Consider the following 22,808-nt stretch of genomic DNA (forward strand, 5'->3'; position numbering starts at 1 on the left):
CTGCCCCTCCCCATTTGTGCATTGTCAAATGAATAATACAATCTTTTGTTTTCTTTAAATAATGAAATATTTTTTTTAAAGATTTTATTTATTTATTAGAGAGAGAGAGAGCGAGCACAGGCAGAGTGGCAGGCAGAGGCAGAGGGCGAAGCAGGCTCCCTGCCGAGCAAGGAGCCTGATGTGGGACTTGATCCCAGGTTGCTGGGATCATGACCTGAGCCGAAGGCAGCCGCTCAACCAACTGACCCACCCAGGCGTCCCTTTAAATAATAAAATCTTAAAAGAAAGCTATGAGAAAGGGGCTCAGAGAGCAGGAAACAAGGGCTCTGTGAGGATACAGGGGTCGGGGAGGGAGTGTGGGGGCGGCACCATGAGGCTGCAGGGTCAGGGCATGCCCTAGACAGAGACTCCTCAGGAATCTCTCACCCCCGTGGCTCTGGGTGTGCAGGGCGAGAGCATCTGAGCTGCCAGCCACAGCATGGAAGGGGCCCCAGGGAAAGGGCAGCTGGCGTGGGCGCAGGACTCCCAGCCTCTGCTGCTGCCAAAGTGAAGCCATCAGCATGTGCTCCTGGTTAACACCTGGTCCTTCAACAGGACCCCAGTCAATTAGCAGCTATGCTCGGTAAACCTGGGGATAACCACTAACCAGCTAGAGACCAGAAGCCGTTCGAACAGCCAGGAGGGTGCGCCCTCCGCACAGTCCCTCTCATCAAGGTGGAATCCCATTCCCAGTCTCCTGAGCTGCCCAACTCCTGGCCCCAGGGACCCCAGTGCTTCGCTCAGCCCCTCTCAGGGTTCAGGCAGCACCTGCTGAAGTCTAGTCCGGAGGACAGCCTGACACATCCCCTACCTCTGAGTCTGCCCTAGACACCCCACAGCTACCGCACTCCCCTGACTGTGCCACAGCCCCACCAGAGGATGCAAGAGGCTTAGTGTCCAGTCAAAATGCAGACAGGCTGCTCTAGGTGCACATCCTGACTAAGCCAAGGGTTTAGAGTGAGGACAGAGACGGGGTACATGTGGAAAATATCCCCCCCAGACCCAGCCATTGGCTGGGCCAGGCAGCCCTGACTTGGTCCCAATTCACCTTGACAAGGTCATCGATGTTGATCTTGCCGTCCTTGTTTTCATCCAGCGCGGAGGCCAAGCTGATGAGCTTGTTTTCTGGAATGTGCTTGATCTGCTTCATGGCACTGATGAGCTCAGCGATGCTGATGACAGTCTCCCTGGGGGTTGGGGGGGACAGAGCCTGCCTGTGGCACAGCCACACCCACAGCCCCACCAGGCCCCCTAAGGGTCAGCCTTAACCCAGGCAACCCTCCCTCCGGAGCTCCCCAGCCCCTGCCTTTGGGAATTCCCACCCAACTTAAACACAAACACAGAAATCTTCCTTTGGTCCCAGGTCTCCCTGGGCGCTGCCTCCCCAGGAAGCCTTTCCACTGCTGAGGACAGAGCCTCATGGTTCCTGGGCAGTGGTCCTCAGGCCTGTGTGTGTAGTAGCCTGAGGGACAGGGGCCGAGTATGGCTGTGCTGCCCTCTGACCGAGGAGGGCAGGTGGGTTGACACAATGACACAGCCCAGCAGGTCAACTCAGGAAGGACACGGACCTCGTCTGGGGGTGAAGGCCCCCCAACCTGGGGATAGCAGAAGTCTACAGTCAGCCCTCCTGCCCTCTTGGAGATGCGGGCACTCAGAGCACAGTGCCCAGCCCATAGGAGCACTGGTTATCAGCCCGACAGCTCCTCACTCACACGATGACCTCCAGAGTGGCAGCAACACTGAGCTCCTGTGTGTAGGGGCTTCAGGAAGAGAGGTGGCAGGGGATGGTCCAAGGGAGCTGCATCCTAGGCACATTCTGGAAGGACCAGCTTGATGGCAGTCTGGGGACAGATGTGGCCTATGGTGCCTGGAGAGTAAGGGTTGGGGGCAGGGAATAGTGGTCTTGACATTGGCCAAAGTGCGCATCTGTGTGCCTGTGTGCATGAGTGCGCGTGCATGTGTAAGTGTGTGCGTGTGTGAGCAGAAGAGAGGACCCCAAGAGCTCCTTCGGTAAAACAGCGACAAGTGGAGACGGAGGTGGGGCTAGGCTTCTGGCTGGAACCATCGGGTGAAAGCTCAGGGCTTGGACACCAGGGCCAACAAGTGCAACTTCAGCTCCCAATGTCCAGCATCAGGGCCATGCTCACCCTGCGGGCGGCTGCTCGGCGGTGGGACCCAGCCTGCCAGCCTCCGGGCCCGCCTCTAGCTGTGAGAGCAGGCTATCGATCTGCCCAATCATCTGCTGCACCCTCTTCGTCAGCCTCTTGCTGGCTTTCGACTCCTCTACGTAGATTTCTTCGCCGGTCTTCGAAAGCTCCTTCTGGATCTCTTGCAAATCCTAATGAAATTATGGAGTTGTAAAAGACTGTCTTAAAAAAAAATAAAGTAAAAAGGACCCATACAACTCTGTTTACCTCGTAAAAGTAGTTATATTAACCCAAAGGTAATAAATTCCAGGTCGCGAATGGGGGTGCACAATCGTGTCTGCACCTTTCGTACGAATCACTTGTTTTTGCAAACTCAAATATGGACTGTGTTGCAAAGGAAATGGTATCTATGTGAAGCTCAACTTTCTTTATATTTGTTAAAAGAATAAATAGATGAAAAATTGGGGAATAGAAGATGCCCTTCTTAAATCTCAAGTCATGACGGTCCTCATAAGCAGGCACTACAGGGAAGGATGGAAGGTGGGGCTGGGAATGAGGCGAAGGGCTCAGCATTTCTGGTGAACCCCGGATTTCCAACGGAGAACCACTGCGTCAACAGGCCTGCCATGAACATGGCTGATTATTTTCACCAATCTCAAAACTAGTCATCTTTTCCCAACGGATCTATGAAAACATAGTTCTTTCATGAAGTAGGCTCCACAGCTCACATGGGGCTTTAAGCTCACCACCCTGAGATGGAATCACACACCCAAATGAGCCAGGGGGCGCCCTGAAACAGCGCTTCCAAATCAGATTTGGAAGTAACATTTATAAAACAGACAGGTTTTCCTTTAAAAAACAAACAGGGCACCTGGGTAGCTCAGTGGATTAAGCCTCTGCCTTTGCATGATCCCAGGGTCCTGGGATTGAGCCCCGCATCGGGCTCTCTGCTCAGCAGGGAGCCTGCTCCCCCCCCCACCCCTCTCTGCCTGCCTCTCTGCCTACTTGTGATCTCTGTCCAATAAATAAATAAAAAATCTTAAAACAACAACAACAAATAAATCAATAAATGAAAAAAGTTACTGTGTAAGAAAGAAAGGTCTGGGGAAACACGACTGCAACGAGGATTTCATTTATCAAGCGACCAGACTGCTGGTCTGGTCCCTTCATGGGCCTATGGACCGCCAGGGTAAGCAGCCCATGGCAGGAGCAAAGAGCCTGGGCACTCAGCTGCACAGAGACCACCGGCTGGCCCAGAAGGGGGCAGAGGACATCCCCGGGACACTGCCGCCCACCTCGCTATAGTCCTGCACATCCTCCTTGAGCAGCTCCAGCTCTTCCTTCTCCTTGGTCAGGGACGACTTCTGCTCTTTCAGCTTCGAGCAGGCATTGCTGAGTATGTCGATCTCCTCTTTCGTTATTTCCTCTTCCTGGAAAGAGGACACACAAGCGCCCTAACAGAAACCCAGCTGGAGGAAAATCATTACTGACCCCCCACCTCCAGAGACTCAGCGGCTCTTCTGTCCACACCGTCTGCTCTTGCCGTGCACGCAGATGCCAGCAGACACAGGCACAGCCCCGTCCTCACCCCCAGGTGCCCAGGTGTGCCTGTGCCACCACGCACACAAGCCCGGGACACCATCACCAACTGACAGAGACCTGTCGGCCACCCGAAACCTTTCTGTCCCCAGGCTGGCTCGGAGCTGCCCTCCGGGAGGTCAGACAAACACATCCCAGACAGTGAGCTCATGCATGTAGGACGTCGTCCCCCGCCTCACTGGGAGCCCCCCCGCCCCGTGTTGTCCTGGGCCTCCAGGGGCCTGACAGCTTCCCAGCCAGAGCATAGACCAAACCTGCTCCTCCACCACAGGCCACCCTAGCTCCTCTCAGTCTGCACGCATGTTCTAGAACAAGCCTGCCCACTTCCACACCAAGCCTGCTGGGATGCTGATGGGTCCAGACGTGGGCATCAGCGGCAGAACGGACACCTCACAAGGACCCCAGCACACACAAACACAGGACACCCGCTGGAGGTAAGGAACCTCAGCAGCACCTCAGCATTCGGCCGTACAGTGCAGCTGCGATACTGTCAGACTCAGCCCAGGGGCTCCCTGCAGGGACCGTCTACTGTACTGAGACTGCCAGTCGCTTGCTCATCAACGGCCCAGAGAAGCGGCGATCATTTTCGGCTGCTCACACCCTCTGCGGACAGGCAGTTTCGCTCCCTCCTTCCGACTGTGTGCTCTCATTCCCTTCCTCTAACCGTGCTGGCCAGAACCTTGGCACATTGCTGAACGGGGCAGCGAGCGCGGATGCCAGAGACCGAGTGAGCTGCAGCTGTTTCCACAGATGCTCCCCGTCGGGTGAGGGCATTCTCCTCGACTGGCTCGCTAGGAAATTTTTTTTTTTTTTTTTTTTAAATCAGGAACAAATGCTGGATTCTGCAAAGTGCTTTTCCTGCATTTATCAAGATGCTCATACGTGGTTTTTCTCTTCATTCTGTCAATACGCTCATTATACTGACTGTTGTTTTGTATTCCCCGGACAAGCCCCAGGAGATCATGATGTATTAGCCTTTTCACAGAATAGCTGCGTCTGATTTGCTAAGAGTTGATTCAGAACTTGTACGTCTGCGTCCCGAAAGATACGGCTGTGCAGTGCTTTCCCAGCAATCTGGTACTGGCATCAGCTAACACCCATCTCAGGAGGAGCTGGAAACGGCCCCCCTCTTCAGCTTTCTGCAAACACTCTGTGGAGCACTGAAGGATCTCCCCAGAAACTTGGCCTGTGAAGCCACATGGGTCTGGCTTTCCCTAGGCCTTCAGCCACAAGCTCAACGTCCTTACCCAAGGGAGAGCTAATCAGGCTCTCTGTGCAGCCCCAGCAGGCGGCCAGGACAGGTAAAACCTACGAGGTCGCACTGCAAATGGGGACAGAGGCACTTGCTTTTCTCACCCCTTATAGTAACTTTCCAGGGAACAAAGGCTCGTAGCTGTCAGTTTTTTAAAGGTTTGTGCTTCTTGCTAAGAAATCCTCACCAAATCTCAGTTCTTCCAACTGGTCTAACTGCCTTTTCACATAAACCGTTGGGAATGGGATGCATCTGTTTCCATGAAGACAGTCACTGTCCCAGCTCTATTTAATGACAGGTGCCCCTTCTTCCCGAGCTGCATTCCATGGGCCCAGCAGGGCTCCATCTCTGCTCAGCTGTCCATGTCCCAGCCTTCCACCCCCTTAAAAATGACCCTGACCCCTCTCTGAGTCACCCTTTAAGCCCAGCTTGGTCCCAGATTTCTGGGACCCTCTTCCTCCCAACCTCCTTGATGTGTCCTTACCAGCACATCTGTTTCCAGAATGGCCCTGGCCTCCCACCTCGCAGGCCTGTCCTACCCACCTTCCTCCACCCGAAAACATGGCCTCTGAGGACCACAGACCGTCTTAGGCAGGCGCACCAGCTCGGATCTGCTACCCCGAGTCTTCTTGCAATAGCAGTCTAGATCCTCCCTGAGACCAGCTCTCCCTGCTGCCTGCTGCAATGGGGCTTTCCCTCCCCACGGGCCTGGAGAAGGCTGGCGTTCCCCCACCTCCCGGCAGCTCCACCCTGAGACACCCACAGGGGAGCTTTTCCTTCCAGCTCTGCCCCACAACTACTCCTACTGAACCACGGACGACCTCACCCTCCCCATTAGGGGTCTGTCTTCAGGCCTCCTCCACCCAGCCCTCAATGCTCCAGATGAGGCCCACCCTCCCCTGGACACAACCCCCCCCACTAGGTGTAGACATGCTGGGAGCACGAGTGGTCCCTCTACAGCCTCGCCTCTCCTCCGACCTTCAAACGTGGAGGCCACTGTGTCCCGGCCCCTCTGGGACCTCACTTGAACTCCCCCCACCCGCCACCAACATGAACCCACGGCCCGGTCTCTCTCCTACTCCAGCTGCCAAACCGACATTGCCGTCTGTCTGCAGAGACTTCCCGTACCTGACACCTGGTAGTTCCAGACAGAAGGGGTCCCAAGTGGGAAGTGGGCTACCACCTGGACAGTCAGACCCCCCTAGAAAGAAGTATCCCGCTAGGGTGCCCAGCACATCAGGCTGGGTGGGGATCACACCAGCTCCCCCTCCTTCCCACTGTGCAGCCACTGGGAGGACAGAGGGCCCAGGGGGCCAAGCACCGGGAGCCTCCACCTTCCAGACACTCAGGCCCAGAGTTCGGAGCATAGCTTGCCCTTCGCACAGCAACTCGGGCCTCCTGAGAACACCTCCAAGCTGCGGCCTCACCCCTTGCCCCCCCACGACCGTCTGCTGTCACCCTGAGCCAGGCCACAGTGCCTCTGGAGCCCCCGTCCCACAAGCCAGCCCCCTCTTCAACCTCCTGTTGGGCTCCAACATGGCCTGCCTTCCGGGCCTGCGTGCACGGTTACCTTCAAGCCTTCTAGAACAGGGGCCGTGTCCTTCAGGGCCTCTGACGGCAGGGTCGCCTCAGGCACTCCAGGCTGCAGCTCGGCCGCAGGCCTCCCAGGGGCAGCCTCTGCCGCCACTTCCGGCTCCACTTCCTTCTGAAATGCAAGGCCACTGCCGGCTCAGCACCAAATGGCACCCCAGCTGCTGTCCTGGAGCGTCGGCGCCGGCACAGACCAAGGGCGTGTTGTCAACAGGCCGGCCACGCGCCGGTGGAGGTTTTCATGAAAGCCTGGCAGCCAGCGTTGGGGGTGGGGGGTGTCTCCCGCAAGGTGTCCCTGACAGGCTCTGATGGGCACGTTCCACGACTCACACAGCTGTGCACCGGCACTCGCCAGGTCCATGAAGGCCCCCGTCTAACACGGTACCAGCACCAACGTCCATCCTCAGTCCTTCCCTGACAAGTGCACAAAGCTGCCCCGTGGCCTCCAGAGCAAACACACCCAATGCCCGGGCCGGGGGGGGCCCAAAGAGAACACGGGCACCGTGCTGCCCCTCTGCCCATTGGTGGAGCCGGCCATGCTGGGCGCTGGCACCTGGGCCACAGGAGAGCCAACCAATCCCGTCCCCTGGGCACTCCAAGCAGAAGACAGGAGACAGGCCACAGGGACCCTCTCGATGCAGTTCCACAAGCAGCTTCTAGAAAAGCTGGAGCAGATGGCCTGTAGCCTGTCCCAATGCTCCGTGTGGCTCCCGCGCTGCCCAGGCAGGCACAGGGACCCGGCGGCTGCTTACCACTGCATCAGGGCGCCGCTGCAGCTCCTTCTCCAAGTGTTCACGCCGGATGGCCGCCTCCTCCTGCAGCGTGGCCTCCAGCTTGGCCTTGTTGTCTACCTGCTCGCCCTCCACTTCGGCCACCTTCACCTGGGCCTCCTTCGCCTGCACAAAGGGTAGACTGTGAGGGGGTGTCTGTGGCCTGAGGCGCCCCCACGGCACTTCCAGACCACCTGCACCTGGAACCCCATCTGCTGGACATGCTGCGAGGCAGCTGAGGGGCACCTTCTGCACTGTCACAAGAACACTCGGCATCAGAGTGGACTGACGAGACAGTGTGGGGAGCGTCCCCAGAAGTGAGAGGGCCCCCCACCTTCCAGAGCAAGCCACAGATGCAGTCTCCTGGCACACATACCACGATCTCTGGGAGCGTCTGCAGCGTGGACTTGAGCTGGTCAGCGGGTGAGAGGGTGTCCGGGAGGTACATGGCCCGGGAGAGGATGAGCAGGGACGTCGGGATCTCCTGGTGCAGGTGCAGCTCCAGCCACTGCAGTTGGGGGAAAAGACACAGGCTCACCTGCTGGCTGCCTCCCACGGGCCTCTCCTGGGACCCGGACCCTGGGATCTTCTCTCTTCCGGTTTCATGGCGGAGGGGGACTGGAGTAGATGGATGCACTAGCTCACTCAAGGCAGGGCTCCCAAAAACAAGACTCCTCAGTTTCTACAAGGCCCACCTACTCCTGCCTCTTATGACCTGATGCCCACCTCAGCCAACCAAGCCTGAGATGCCCCCAGGGTCATGAACGAGCACTAGCAGCCTGGCCACTAGGCTCAGAAAGCATGGAGTGTGGCGACCACATACTCTGTTAATGAACTGCTTCATTTACTAATTTTTTAATTTTTATTTTATTTTACTCTTTTATGGGGTGGGGCAAAGTCCCGACGTGGGACTCCATCTCATGACCCTGAGATCACGAGCTGAGGTGTCGGCCGCTCCGCCAACGGCGCCACTAGCCGCCCCTGAAGCTCTTCACGTCCAAGCACCACAGATGCTGCGGGGTCAGCAGCTGTGGTCTCAGAAGGCTCTCAGGGCTCTGCTGGCCCAGTGAGGGCTAGGCACTGTTGGGAGGGGTGTTAGTGACAGAAAGACAGCGTTCAAACTGACCAGGAGACCAACACAGGGTTTGCACACAAACTACACAGGACAGAAGCTGAGACAAAACGGAGGACCCACGACCAGGGAAACCCACAGACTCGGACTTGCAACAGCCAGCTGTGCTCAAGGAAGGCTGCCCGGGGAAGACACAGGGGGACTCAGCCTGTGGAGAAGCTTCCACTAGGGGACCACATGCTGAACAGTGCATGTGCTGAAAGAGGAGAAACAGGTGTGGACATGTCTCTGTCTACACATGGAGGACAGCCCCCAGACAGGGAGTCGAGTCGGGGGTGGGGAGGGGGCGCAGCTGGCACCGGCCATGTGTTAGGTCTTCTGATGTGACAGCTCAAGGGCCATGATGTCCCCTTCCAAACTCTAACCTACGCAAACTGATGCCAGCTGCAGACCTGGGCTCTGGATGCGGACCAAGGGCCCTCTGAGCTGCAGGAGAAAGCACAGCACAGCCAAAAGGGACACTCAGGCTGGGCTGGCCTGGGTCCTAGTTACGCCGAAGGCCCTGGCCTCATAAGTCATAAGGCAGACTGGGATTTTAAGGAAGGTTAACCAAGTCCTCATCTGTCCACACAGGATCAGAGTGGGACAGTCAGGATGGGAATATCAGCCAGGAGCGAACATACAGGTACGTAAGCACATGACAGAGCCAGGTCACTGCGCACCCTCGTCCAAGCCCAGCCGCCCCTGGAGTTTGGGGGTGTCTTTCCACCACAAGCCCATCTACACTGGCCAGACACAGGCAAGCCCTTCAGCCACATACCTGCTTCAGCTGGTCTCTCAGACGGTCCTCCGTGACCCCGAGGGCCCGCATGCCTCGCGCCCGACATGCCGACTGCAACTCCTTGACGTTCAGGCTGTCCACCCCTTCCTCTGCGATCAGCTGTAATGGAAAGTCAACTGAGCCCACGAGGAAAGGTCACTCCAAGATTATGTGTCCTGTCAGACACGCTCCTGATATGCCTCGCTGAGCACAAGACGCACCAGCACCACCAGGGCCTGCCTCAGCTGGGGGTCTGCAGGGACCAGAACTATCTGACAGAAGGTGGGGACTCGGGAGGCACAGAGTGGCCAGGACCCCACATCTGCCCAGGCCCTGCTCGCCGCACTTGACGGCCTCTTCCTCCTCTTCCTCCGGGTCACCCCAGCTTTCCTCCCCATCCCCCACGGCCCTCCAGCCACAGGGGAGAAAGGATGGAGAGCAAAGTGATCCCAACCTTTTGAAGAGGTCTCCTGGCCTCAGCCCAAGGTCAGGGGGACCCAAGTGAGAAGAGCAAACCAGAGTCCTCGTCCCAGAGGCCCCCTTGGCCGGCCCCCTCTCGAGTTTCCCAATGACCGTGAGGCGGACAACACAATGACTCCCCTTCTCTGAGGTAAGCTTTCCATTCTGAGAGGATTGGAGACCAACATGCAAATGTGACAGCAGGGTTTCTGCCAACACTAAGGCAGCACAGACGATGCTGATAGTCGATAGTCGAAGCCGGCATGGCGACACCACACCAAGCAGGAAAGCCTCCTGTCCCCAGGGGGACCGTGTGCTTTCACACACTCCCACCTCCTGAACCCCTGGCAAGCTTTCCCCTGCTCCTTGTTTCCGGCACACGTGCAGCCTGCCACAACTTCTGGGACATCCAGGAGGATGCGGAACCTGCTCATCCATAAGCAGACAGCCCTGTGCCGGAGACCGTCCTGCTTTAACTACTCTCCCACTCACACGCAGCTGGGTCTTTTCAGTTTGGAGTTATTAGGAAAAAGCTGAGTCTCTGTTTTCATTTCCCCGTCTTCCCGTGGGTTCCACGGTTCCATGTGGACTTGTGTCCCATGCCTCTGAGTCCATCTCCCTATGGGGCACGCGCAGAGGTCACTCACTGTCCACATCCTCGTCCCAGTCCCGGCAACATGTAGGAACCTCAGCCCCAAGACGACCCTTGACCTCTCCCACTCACGATGCACTCGTCTCAACGACTCCTCCTTCCACGGAGAGCCACCTTGCACAGCCCCGTTGTTTCTGCTGTGACCACTGAACTTCGTGTAGAAGGAAGACAAGAAGGGAAGTCTACTGGGTTTACCTGTGTTTGCTTGCCATGTTCTTTCTTCCTCAAGAGCCAGGCCTTCTCCCGTCACGGCTGACCCATAACCAACATGGGCTTAAATCGTGCAGGTCCACTCACACTCGGGTTTTCTCGACAAAGGACAGCACTGGAAATATCCTTTCTCGTCCTTACAATTTTAGTAACATTTTCTTTTGTCTAGCTTACTCTATTGTAATACAGCACACAACACATATTACACACAAAAGAAGTCTTTGCCAACTGTTTATGTCATCAGTAAGATTTCTGGTCCATAGGAGGCTCTTACGTAAGTTTTTGGGGGTCAGATGTCACACATTGTGGCCTGGCTGTGCCACTTGCCTGCCTACCACCAAGGGACACAGAGGCGGGAGCTCCCTCCAGCTGTGTTTTTAATGGAGTCAAATCCCATCTTGAGCATTTCGTTTTCTTCCTCTGAGAACACAGCCTGAAACACTACAGAGCTGAGGATCATATAAAAGGTGTGTCTGTAAACATCACACAGTTTTACACACATTCACAGTGCGTTTCTGCTGCCTTCTAGGTAATTTACTTCGTAACACATTACCACCACTTGTAAATAACTTCTGTACAGTAACACCACTGCAGTTATGGATAAAGAGACTAATTAAAAAGAAAAGTTACATGCAGATTTTCACCTGTGTTGGGGGGATGCGGGGTCCAGAGTCCCTAACCCCAACATCATTCAAGGTCGACTATGTCCCTTCCAATTACAGCTCCTCCTCCAGGCTGAGGGCAGAGGTGCTGGTGGTGAAGTTCTCTTAGTTTTCCTTCTTCTGAGAATGTCAATCCCCCCTCTTACAGAATATTTTCATTGGGAACAGGCTTCTGAGTTGGCAGGGTTTTTTCCAGCAAGTGAACAATATTGTTCCACTTCCTTCTGGCCCCTAGTTTCCACAGAGCACCTTCCCTGTGGGCCAGACACCACTCTAACACTGCTGTCGAAATCAGCAGTCTTCAGTGTTGTTCCGTTTGACAATGACTGTCCTCCTGTGGATTTCTTTGGGTTGATCCCACCTCAGGTTCGTTCACTCAGCTTCTAAAATTTGCTGATTCAGGTATTTTACTGAATCTGAAAAGAGTTCAGATGTTATTTCTTCCAGCACTTTCCTGGCTCTGCCCTTCCTCCTTTCTTTCCAGAACTCTGACAAGTATGTGAGATGCTTTCCTTTAGTCCCACAGGTGGCTGAAACCCTGCTCATTTTTTTAAAAGATTATATTTATTCATTTGTGAGAGAGAGAGAATGCACACAAGCAGGGGAAGCAGCAGGGGCAGAGGGAGGAGACTTCCTGCCCAACAGGGAGCCCGACACGGAACTCGATCCCAGGACCCTGAGATCATGACCTGAGCCAAAGGCAGTTGCTTGACCGACTGAGCCATTCTGACGCCCCCCCAATGCTCATTTTTTTCAACTGTTTTCTCAGATGTTCAGATGGGTGATTTCTATTGTTTCATCTTAAAAGTTCACTGGCCCTTGGGGCGCCTGGGTGGCTCAGTGGGTTAAGCCTCTGCCTTCGGCTCAGGTCATGATCCCAGGGTCCTGGGATCAAGCCCCGCATCAGGCTCTCTGCTCGGCAGGGAGCCTGCCTCCTCCTCTATCTCTGCCTGCCTCTCTGCCTACTTCTGATCTCGGTCTGTCAAACGAATGGATGAAATCTTTAAAAAAAAAAAAAAGTTCACTGGCTCTGTCTTCTGTCCTTTCCCTTCTGCTATATAAGGGACCTATTTTGGATTTTATTTTTCACTTCTAAATTTCCATTTAGTGGGATGCGTGGGTGGCTCAGTCGGTTGAGCATCTGACTCACAGTTTCGTCTCAGGTCATGATTTCGTGGTCATGGGATTGAGCCCCACATTGGGCTCCACGCTCAGGGCACAATCTGCTTCAGGTTCTTTTTCCTTCCCCTTCTGCTCCTCCCTGCTCATGCTTGCACTCTAAAATAAAATCTTTATATGAAAAAAGAATTCCATTTGGTTTTTCTCCATTTTCTCTGCTAAGACTCTTCTTGAACATGGCTACGGGACAGCAGCTGCTTCACAACTCTTGTCTGGTGTCTCATGTCTCTGCTGTCTCCATGGGCTGCCTTTTCTCATTCACTCTGAGAGCCTTTAGTTCTTCTTCTTTTCTCTCTCTTTTTTAAAAAGATTTTATTTATTTATTTGACAGAGAGATCACAAGTAGGCAGAGAGGCAGGTAGAGAGAGAGGGGGAAGCAGGCTCCCTGCTGAGCAGAGAGCCTGCTGTGGGGCTTGATCCCAGGACCCTGAGATCATGACCTGAGTTGAAAGCAGAGGCTTAACCCACTGAGCCACCCAGGTGCCCCCCCCTCTTTGGAAAGATTTTAATCTCTCTCTCTATTTTTTTTAAAGCTCCCAATGGATCCCAGTGCAGGGCTTGAACTCACAACCCTGACATCAAGACCTGAGCTGAGATCAGGAGTTGAACGCTCCACCGACAGGTGCCCCACGAGGAGTGGTTTTCACAAGGAGTGGCTTTCACTTTAAACCCAGACGTTTTAGGTATCAGACAGGAGACCCTGGATCTTGTCTCGGTATTCAATTTTCGCTGGCCCCCTCGGACACCATTCCGGCACAGGAGTGGTGTGTGACATTCTAACCAACTTTGACAGATTTTGCATTTAGTCTGGCATCTACTGACCAAACCACCAAGCCTACGTGGCTTCAGTCTCCCCCGTGGCCTGGCTTTCATGGGAATGCAAGAATCCTGTTTCAAACCCTCCAACCACAAAGCCCGAGCCCTGTGTGTCCCTTCCTGCAACTAGCCACTCCTCTCATGCGAGGACTAAAGGCCAAGCCCCAGGTCCTCCCTCGATCCCATTTCCTAGTTTCCATGTGTGGCAAGGTCTCATCTGGCCATTAGTAGGGGCTCTGCCTCCATTTCTAAGCCAAATGTGAGTCATAAGCTCCCTTGATGACTGACCTCTCTGGGCTAGCTCTCAGTTATACCCACAAATGACATCCATGGCACAGCCTGGAATAGGCTGGGTGCCAGCTCATTGTTGCCAGGCCCCCATTCAGCCTCCACTGAGTCCCAGGGGACACACCTCTGTTTCTGCTGGGTAATGGGGATTCGAGCTCCGGTTTTCCACCAGGGCTCTCCATGCCTCCTGAGCTAGGAGGAGCAGGCGGCCCAGCTGGCTCTGGACACCATCCCAGCGGGATGCAGGGGGAGGCTCGGGGAGAGTCAGGTGGAGGAGGTGGTCCTGGCCCCTGCTGGCCTGCCAACACTGTGCCCGGGCTAGCAGGGTGGCTCAGCACCATCGGCCGGCCTTCCTGGACATCATCCTGGCTGTGACATCCTCACAAAGGCGGAGGTCTCAGCCCTCAGCCAGCAGAACACATGGTGGGGGTGACAGCACCTCCTTTGGGGTCTGGCTGAAGTACAGAAGTTATTGCCCCAAGTCCCCTGTCCTGTGAAACAGCTCCTTTCCTGTCCTCTGGCCAGATAGAACATGCTTCTGTTAGGGGTTTTTTTTTGTTTACCTTTTTTTCAAAAGATTTTAATTTTAAGTCATCTCTACGCCCCACATGGGGCTCCAACCTGAAGCCCTGAGATCAAGAGTGACACGCTCCAGTGACAGAGCCAGCTGGTGCCCCCGTCAGGACTCTGAGGTCTGCATGCATCAGCACCTCTTCGTCTCTTCAGCCCTGAGGTACAAAGACCCACCTGGTTGGTCCTGGGGTCCCAGGGTCTTCTCAAACTTCTTGTGTGTTCGTCACTTAACATCAACACCCGGGGAAAGGAACCCCATTCCACCTTCCTGACGGTGGAGGTCCAGCCGCTATCCTACGTCACAAGACTCTGAGGCACTGAGCAGTGGGATGACTTGTCCAAGGTCACAGAGCAAGCAAGTGGGCAGCACTCAACCCCAGGCCACCTACCCTTGAGTTGCCTCTCCCCAGGTGGGGTGGCAGAGACTGAGGGCAGCCACACTGCAGGCTGTCCTACGGCCACACTGTGGGCTCCTCCACAGCCACACAGCAGCCACACCCTGCAGGCTCCCCCATGACCACACAGCAGGCTCCCCCGCAGCCACACGGCAGCCACATGGTAGGCTGTCCCACAGCCACAAGGCAGCCACAGTGTGGGCTCCTCTTCAGCCACACGGCAGCCACAGCAGAGGGCTCCCCCAGTCACATGGCAGCCACAGGGGGGCCCCCCCCAGTCACATGGCAGCCATAGTGCAGGCCCCCCCAAGTCACATGGTAGCCACAGCGCACTCTGCTGGAGTGGACGTCCAGAGCACCCTCCCAGACAATCTGCACCATGCTAAAGAAAGGGTTTCTTTTCAGTCTCACAAAAACGCAGATACTCTGCTACTTCTAGCTACAAGGAGGAGCCAACTGTCACCGGACCCACACCCTGCTGAGAGCTCCTAGAAAAGCCAGATGAAACACACAAATACACACCCCGCGGCATCAGGAAGCTAACACAAGGGCTCAGGGACAGAGAGATGATGTGCCTGGAAAGGCCAGGCAACCACGGAGGTGTGGGCCCTCCATCTGTGAACCCCTGGGGACGCGGCAGCATCTGCTGACTCTTAGGGCAGGCCGAGAGGCCAGTCCCAGTGCCACGGCTAAGAGGCAGAGACATCTCACCAGGCTAAGATGACAGCTGGAAGCGAGAGGTTGCTTGGTACACAGGCCTTGAGGGCCGCTGCCCAGGGAGGAGGAAGGGTGGGAAAGAACCCTGGTATCAGGCTCTCCAGCTGAGCAGCACAAAGGTGAGGAGCTGGGCAGAAACTCTTCACAAAGCAGAGGGGCCTCCAGGGCCCTGCTGTGCAAGCGGCACTATAGGGAAGGGCCGTGGCGGAGCTGTAGGACCAGCCCTGATCACAGTTAGTGACCCCCAGGTGACTGGGCCCTCAACAGACTTGGGTGGGCCCCTCCGGGAGGATGACGGCAACAGCTGGAAGCTCGGAAACTTCGCACGGACATGTCTGCGTTCAGGAACAACTAGACACTGCAAATGCACAAGCCCGAGAAGATGAAACAAAACAAAGACCTACAGTCCAGTTATCAGAATAATCAGACAGGAACTACGATGAGCTATTCAAGAAAGTGGAGCACAAGTGGTCTGGAGCAAAGACTGAACACCTCCGAGATGTGCCTGGAGAGCTAGGAGGACATCAGACGCCAGACACTGTACAGCAAGAAGCACTGCTGGAGAAAAAGAAGGGTATTTCAGGAGCTCACGCGGAAAAAAGTGCACTGGAACCACGGGCAGGGCAGCCTCTGGGCTGCGGGCAGGCCAACCAGGAAGACACAGTGGTCAGCAGAGCCCTGGGAGCAAGCTGGTTGTAGGCCACTCTTTTTATGAAAACTATCAAAGATCTGGAACTAAAATCCATGTTAAAAGATGTTTATTACAGTGCTGTCTCGGGTAACAAAATATTAGCGAAAGTGATGGTTAATAAATTCTGATGCGTCCACATAACGAAAGGTTAGGCAATCACTGCCACTCATCCTTCTAGCAAACACTCAGCGACACTCAGCAACTCAGCAGGTCTCCTAACATCCTGCCAAGTGGCTAGCTGTTGGCGGGATGGTTCCAGAGTGATTCCAGCAGACGTGCACATGCTTTCAGTGGGTGCCCACAGGGCATGGCGCGGGGCAAACAGCCACGACTGGGGAACGACAGGGCCACCTGAGCTTTAGAGTGAGGACATGGAAGGTGCCGGAAGAGGCAGAGCCTCAACCTCAGGCCACTCACCTTGTCGTCAGCCTTGATGGACCGCAGCCTCATGGTGAGCTGAAAACGCAGGAAGTTGTTGGTGCCAATGGACTGGAGCTCCAGCAGCTTGCACAGGGCCACCAGCTGCGGCCGAGTCAGGTTATCCAGGGTCAGCTCATCTTCAAACAGCTTGGAGAAACGCAGGATCTCCTCATTGCTGGGTCTCTCGCCAGTCTCTCGGATCTGCAGGAGCAATCATGTGGGTGAGCCCTGTTGGGGGGGGGTGCTCCGCAGTGCCACCCACGGACTTGGGCCACAAGCCTCAAGTGAAGAAACAAAGGAGGATAAGGTGAAGAGCCCCAGACCATGCATGCCCTCCCTTGGGTCCACCCTGTCATCACACTCCTACTGGGGAGGAGCCCCTGGAGGGCTCCAGGCCCTGAGCACAGCCAGTGCTAGCTCTCTGCAGACGAGGCCTCCAGGCAGCACACGGCTGCCAACCACCCTGCTCCTGCCCAGGCCAGCCAAGCCAAGGCTGCTGACTGGCAAGAGGCTCCCACTGTGGATGTAGCTGGCCCCCCAAGCCTGGCCCTCCAGCACGTCACTGCTGCAGGGTCTTAGTTCCTCATCTGCCAAACTCTACGTTCCCTGGGGCTGCTGCAAAGTCTGGAGACACCATGGCGAATGTCAGTGAGGTTCAAGTTCTCAGGACAGCAGGCCTGACCTCCCTGAGTACGGGGTCGGGGTGGGGCTCCCAGTCAAACCCCCTATGGCACCAGCCCACACCTGTCTGGGAGACCCACTCTTGCCGTGGGTGGTAGAGTAGAGGGAAGAAAGGAAGTGAGGCGTGCCCCCACGTAGGACGGGAGCGGCCCTGAGGCTCTAACCAGCATTCGGGACCGGTGGGCTGAGGCCACCAGGGCCCCGAAGCATCACGGCACCTTCTGGAAAAACACGGAGAAGTCTTTGGTGGCGTTCCCCTTGGCTGCCTTATTCTTCAGGGCCATCTCCTCAATAGTGTCCTGGAGGAACTTGGCCAGCTCCAGCTTGACCCGCAGCTCCTTCTTCAGCCTCTCCTCCTGAGGGTCAAAGGGGGGTGCTTCACTCCTCTGGCCCGCACCCCGGCACCCCCATGGCTTCCCTGGATGGCACCAGTCAGACCAGTTGCTTCCATTCCTCCAATGGAAACCCCCGCACGGAGTTCATGTTACTCCTCAATCCAGGGCCACCCACATTTCCTTGAACAGCACTCACTCCCACCCAGGCGCTATGCATTCTGAGACTTTCTTTTCTAGTTCACGGTTTTAGAAAATATTTGTGTGGCCTCTTAGAGCAGGGGTCGGCCAGTGACGCTTTGAAGCTTCATGGGCTGTGTGGCATGAAACCAGTCCCTGCCTGTGGGGGCAGCCACCGCCAGCCCTGCCTACAGCAGGTTGGCCCTGCCCTCCACGGGGTCTCACCCCCACCAACAGCCTCAACCCGTGCCCTGAAGTGGTGGGCTAGAGAAACCGTACGTAAAACAGGTTTAAAGAGAAGCATCTCTGAAACCCATCCTTGACCCCTCACAGCGCAGCCTGGCTGAGTGAAGGAGACACACAACACCTGAGCATCAGCCATGAACAGTGCAGACGTCGTAAGTGCATCCGCAGCCGCCCTGCCCTGAGTTCACCGCCCTCGTGGCTCCTCACCTTGATGGACTGGGTCTCAAATGTAGACGGCAACATGTTGGGGAAGAGCTTCACAGCAACAGGAAGCAGGAACTCCATGAATGGCACCACCACAAAGACCAGGAAGGGGACCAGGCGAAAGAGGTCAGCACATATCCGGAGAAACTGGGCAAAGGCGGAAGGGATCAGAGGGTGAGGCAACGCCACTGCTCACAAGGCTGTCAGAGGCGCGACCACAGGCACCGCCTGCCAGGGGTCAGCGAGAGCGCTAAGTTCCAAACAGCTCTACCAATTGCTCCCAAAGCCGGCTCTTCCTCCCGCGTCCAAACCATGGGAAGACAGCCTTCAGAAAGGAGGGGTAGAAGCTTGTCGTAGGAGCCGCCCCATCCCTTCATGCCCTGCCCACTGGGGGCGAGGGGGTCCTGCTCAGCACAGATGGCCTGGCACAGCCATGGTACTGCCCATGGGCTTGAACGCCATGGGACAGGAGCGGCAGGCTGACTTGCCACTGCTGGCACCAGCAAGGGCCACCAGGGAAGGTTGTGGCCACGCCACCCACCCCACATGGGCGGCAGAAAGGAAGAGTACAGGTTGTGTGTTTCTCCGGATAACCTGACTTGAGCCTGTGCTACACAGCAATGATCGGACAAGCGTCCAAGGGCTTCATCGACAGAAATCAACTACTGCTGAAGCCATTAAAGAAACGCACAAGCTGAAATCCCCTGAAACCTGAGACGACACTCCCTGCCAGGCCCCCAGGCAGCTCAGCCTTCTCTTCAGTCATGACCAGCCAACGACGGTCTACACTCACAACTGTCCAGCCTCCCAGGAAACGAAGCCACCCTGTGCACCTATGTGCGCACTTCCACTGTCACAACCTGCTCTGTGCTCACGAAGAGCAATGTCATTCCTAGAAATGGCTGCGTTTTGGCCTCGTCTGACACTTCCAACTGGGCTCCAGGAGTACATCCCCAATGGAGCACGGCTCCCTGAGGGCTGCAACCCCTCCAGGCCATCAGGAGCCACCTGCCTCTCGATGGTCCTGCATATGCGGAGGACACAGCAGAGGCTCTTCTCCCCAGACAGCACACATTCCTGGCTCTTCCCAGACCAGTCTCTACTCTGAGGGTCACAGAACAGGGACCCCCAACCTGAACCTATCTCATTTACAAAACTCACACATTCACTTTCCTATTTATTGTCAAAACCAACTCATGGATTCCTCTATTTTTTCATTTGTTTACAATTCATTACTGTTTTTATTTTTATACTCAAATGGTCCAAAATTAGACCACGGAAAGACCCTTTCAGTTAAGGTGTTTTTTGACTTCGTCCATTAATTTTTTTGTTAGTAGTTCTACTGAGGTTTAATTCGCATTCCATGACATTCACCACTGAGTGTGTCATTCAATGATTTTTGGGTAAATTTACAGATTTGGAACATGTTTGTTGTGCCGCAAAGTTCCCCATGTCCGTCTGCAGTCAAGCTCTGTTTCTACCCTTAGCTCAAGGCAAATAGTAAATTGACTTGTTTCTATAAATTTGCTTTATTTGGACATTTCCCACACGCGGAACAGTACAATATATTCTTTGGTGTCTGACTTCTGTCATTAAGTACATGAACATTTAGGAATGTTCTGTCCTTCTGGTGACTTCACCCCTTCAGCATTGTGAATGCCAGACACCAGGAAGACTTTGTCCATCCCTGGTCATCTCTGCTCTGCAATTACCGCAGAACGGTGCTCATGTGCCTGTGCCGGTTCTCTTCTGCCGTCAGCACCACTTCCCTTCCCCACTGTGTACCTGGAATTTATCTGTGTCCTTACACTTAAGGGGTGTGTCTTGTAGACTGCACAGAGTTGGGTCTCGTTTTTTTATCCAATCTCATAATCTCAACCATTCAATTAATAAAACTGAAAAAAAAAAAAAGGAAAACTGTAGGATCATCTAAACAGGTGCAGAGGGGCCTGGGTGGCACAGTCAGTCAAGCAGCTGACTTGTGATCTCAGCTCAGGTCGTGATCTCAGGGCCGTGAGATCAAGCCCCATGTTGGGCTCCACAGTGTGCAAGGAGCCTGCTTGAGATTCTCTCTCCCTCTGCCCATCCCACCTCTCCCCAAAACAAAACACTCCATCACAACAAAAGATACCAAAACAGCGGACTTTGGTAAATCTGCAAGACACAAGATCAATACATAAAAATCGGTTGTAGCCCCGGGGCGCCTGGGTGGCACAGTTGGTTGAGCGTCCAACTCTTGGTTTCGGCTCAGGTCCTGGTCTCAGGGTGGTGAGATGGAGCCCCTCGTCAGACTCTGCATGGGGCGTGGAGTCAGCTTGGGTTTCTCTCTGTGTCCCCCCCCACACTCAAGCACATACATGCTCTTTCTCTCTCAAATAAATAAATCTTTAAAAGATTTTTTTTTTTTGACAGACAGAGATCATAAGTAGGCAGAGAGGCAGGCAGAGAGAGAGAGGAGAAAGCAGGCTCTCCGCTGAGCAGAAAGCCTGATATGGGGCTCGATCCCAGGACCCTGGGATCATGACCTGAGCCGAAGGCAGAGGCTTTAACCCACTGAGCCACCCAGGCGCCCCTAAATAAATCTTTAAAAAGTCAGTTTTACTTCTATATATAGTTGACCCTTGAACAACACAGAGGCTAGGGGCAGCAAATCTCCCACCCAGTCAAAAATCCATATATACATTTTGACTCCCCAAAAATGTAACTGCTAGGAGCCTCCTGTTGACAGAAAGTCTCAGTGAGGACAGAGCAGTTCATGAACATGCATTTTCTATGCTGTAGATTTCATCTGCCATATTCTTACAATAAAGCCAGACAAAATACTAAGAGAATGATAAAACAAAGTACATTTGCAGTAGTGCATATATTTTTTATGTTTATACATTTATTTAAAAAATCCACATAAGTGGATCTGCAGTTCAAACTTCTGTTGCTTAAGAGTCAACTGTACTAGAAATCGACAACTAGGAACTGAAATTTCAAAAAGTCCTTTTACCTACAAGAGCCAAAAGATGGAAGCAACCAAGTGTCCGTGTACAGACAGATGGACGAATGGATGGACAGACAGATGGATAAACAAAACAGACACACAATCCACACAATGGAATGTTATCCAGCCTTAAACAGGAAGGACACTCTGACACCTGCCCCCACTGGGATGGACCCCGAGGACACGGTACTGAGTGAAGTGAGCTGGTCGCCAAGGGATGACACTATGTGACCCACTTACCCGAGGCCCTCAGAGGAGCCAGGTCACAGAGACAGGAAGTAGAGGGTGGGTGTCGGGGATGGGGAGTTAGTGTCTCATGAGGGGCTGAATTTCGGTTTGGTGAGATGGAAGAGCTCTGGAGTCGAGGGTGGCGATGTTTACGGCAATGTGAAACTATTTAGTGCCCCAGAAGCACATACCTAAAAATGGTTAAAATGGTAATTTTAGATTGTGTATTCTACCACAATAAAAAATTCCACTTATAATAGCACCAAAAAATATGACATGGTACAATATTGCTAAGAGAAATGAAGAAAACTGTTTTACTCCACACTGGTCACCCCAAAAAGTGCCCGCTTTGCTTATTTTCGAGTCTTTCCTTACTTTCTTTTTTTTTTTTTTAAAAGATTTATTTATTTGACAGAGAAGAGAGACAGAGAGAGAGAGAGAGGGAACACAAGCTGGGGGAGTGGGAGGGGGAGAAGCAGGCTTCCCGCTGAGCAGGGAGCCCCTAGCTCAATCCTAGGACCTGAGATCATGACCTGAGCCGAAGGCAGAGGCTTAACGACTGAGCCACTCAGGTGTCCCTTTTCCTTACTTTCTGACACGGGCTCATCCCTAGCACCGTTGGCGAGCTCTATCTCCGAGAAGCCCCAGTTCCCCCTTGTGGGCCCGTTAGAAGCCAAGGGCTGGGCGCCAAGTGTGCTCACTACTACTAGGCTGTCATGCCTGCCACACCTAGTCACCAGCTGAAGGGAGCAGGAGGCTGGAACCCGTAAGAGTCTAACAAAGCTGAGGAATTGCGGTAATTCTCGATCACGTGTCTACCATCAATGGCTAGACCAGCAATTTTGTTAGCCTAAGAGCATTGCCGCATGGTAAACATCAGGGCTCCAACGTGCTCCACCTGAAGCCAGCACTTGGCGAGAAGGCTCTGGGAGGAGGAGCTGTGAACACACTGGAGAGGCAGAGAACCAAGCCTGTACGACAGCCCCCAGCTCCCCAGAGCCCCCAGGAGCCCACCAGCCAGGCCCTAGCTGCACTTCTCCACAGAGAGCTCTGCCAGATGTCAGCCGCACATGGTCCCGGCTGGAAAACCAGGACCCCGGGGCACCTAGAGAGCACACAGCAACTTCGATCAAGGACGGAGGCCGAGACGGCACCATCTCTGCCCGCACAGCTGCTCAACACACGGTCAACAGACACATGCTGCGACTCTGGACACAACAGCGCTGCCTCGTGGTTCCTCCTGCTGACACTGTCACTCGGAGTCATTTCCGCGGGTAAGCCAGAGCTCCTGTGACAGGGCCAGAAGCGCCCCTTCCGCCAAACACGCAGGCCCACAGGGCCCAGAGTCAGAACACAAAACAACTCTCCAGATACTCGTGTCACACAGGAACCCCAGACAGGTCTGTCACACTCTGTTTAACATGATCAGTAAGCATTCAACAGCTGCATGACCTAAATTCACATTTCAAATGTACCTCCTGCTTATACAACACTTACACAAATTATTCTACAATCTCTTTGCCTTTGTAAACATAATTTAAGAGTCACTTTTCTCTAATTATCAGAACTGCCAACGTTCTGTTCAAATTCAAGGTAC

General features: G+C 54.4%; 1 protein-coding gene across 1 annotated transcript in view; it reads right to left on the reverse strand.

Annotated features, from left to right (window-relative positions):
* Nucleotides 1–22,808, reverse strand: part of LETM1 (leucine zipper and EF-hand containing transmembrane protein 1) — a 40,237-nt gene that overhangs the window by 3,237 nt on the left and 14,192 nt on the right. Inside the window, exons 4-13 of the mRNA XM_080795184.1 lie at nt 17,998–18,141; nt 17,251–17,388; nt 16,349–16,552; nt 9,290–9,409; nt 7,774–7,905; nt 7,380–7,523; nt 6,608–6,742; nt 3,482–3,616; nt 2,187–2,377; nt 1,088–1,226 (exon numbers count right to left, since the gene is read on the reverse strand). Coding sequence (XP_080651310.1) covers nt 1,088–1,226; nt 2,187–2,377; nt 3,482–3,616; nt 6,608–6,742; nt 7,380–7,523; nt 7,774–7,905; nt 9,290–9,409; nt 16,349–16,552; nt 17,251–17,388; nt 17,998–18,141 — 1,482 coding nt within the window. The remainder of the gene's footprint in view (nt 1–1,087; nt 1,227–2,186; nt 2,378–3,481; nt 3,617–6,607; nt 6,743–7,379; nt 7,524–7,773; nt 7,906–9,289; nt 9,410–16,348; nt 16,553–17,250; nt 17,389–17,997; nt 18,142–22,808) is intronic.

This window comes from Martes martes, assembly GCF_963455335.1.
Source record: "Martes martes genome assembly, chromosome: 2".
NCBI classification, from domain to species: domain Eukaryota; kingdom Metazoa; phylum Chordata; class Mammalia; order Carnivora; family Mustelidae; genus Martes; species Martes martes.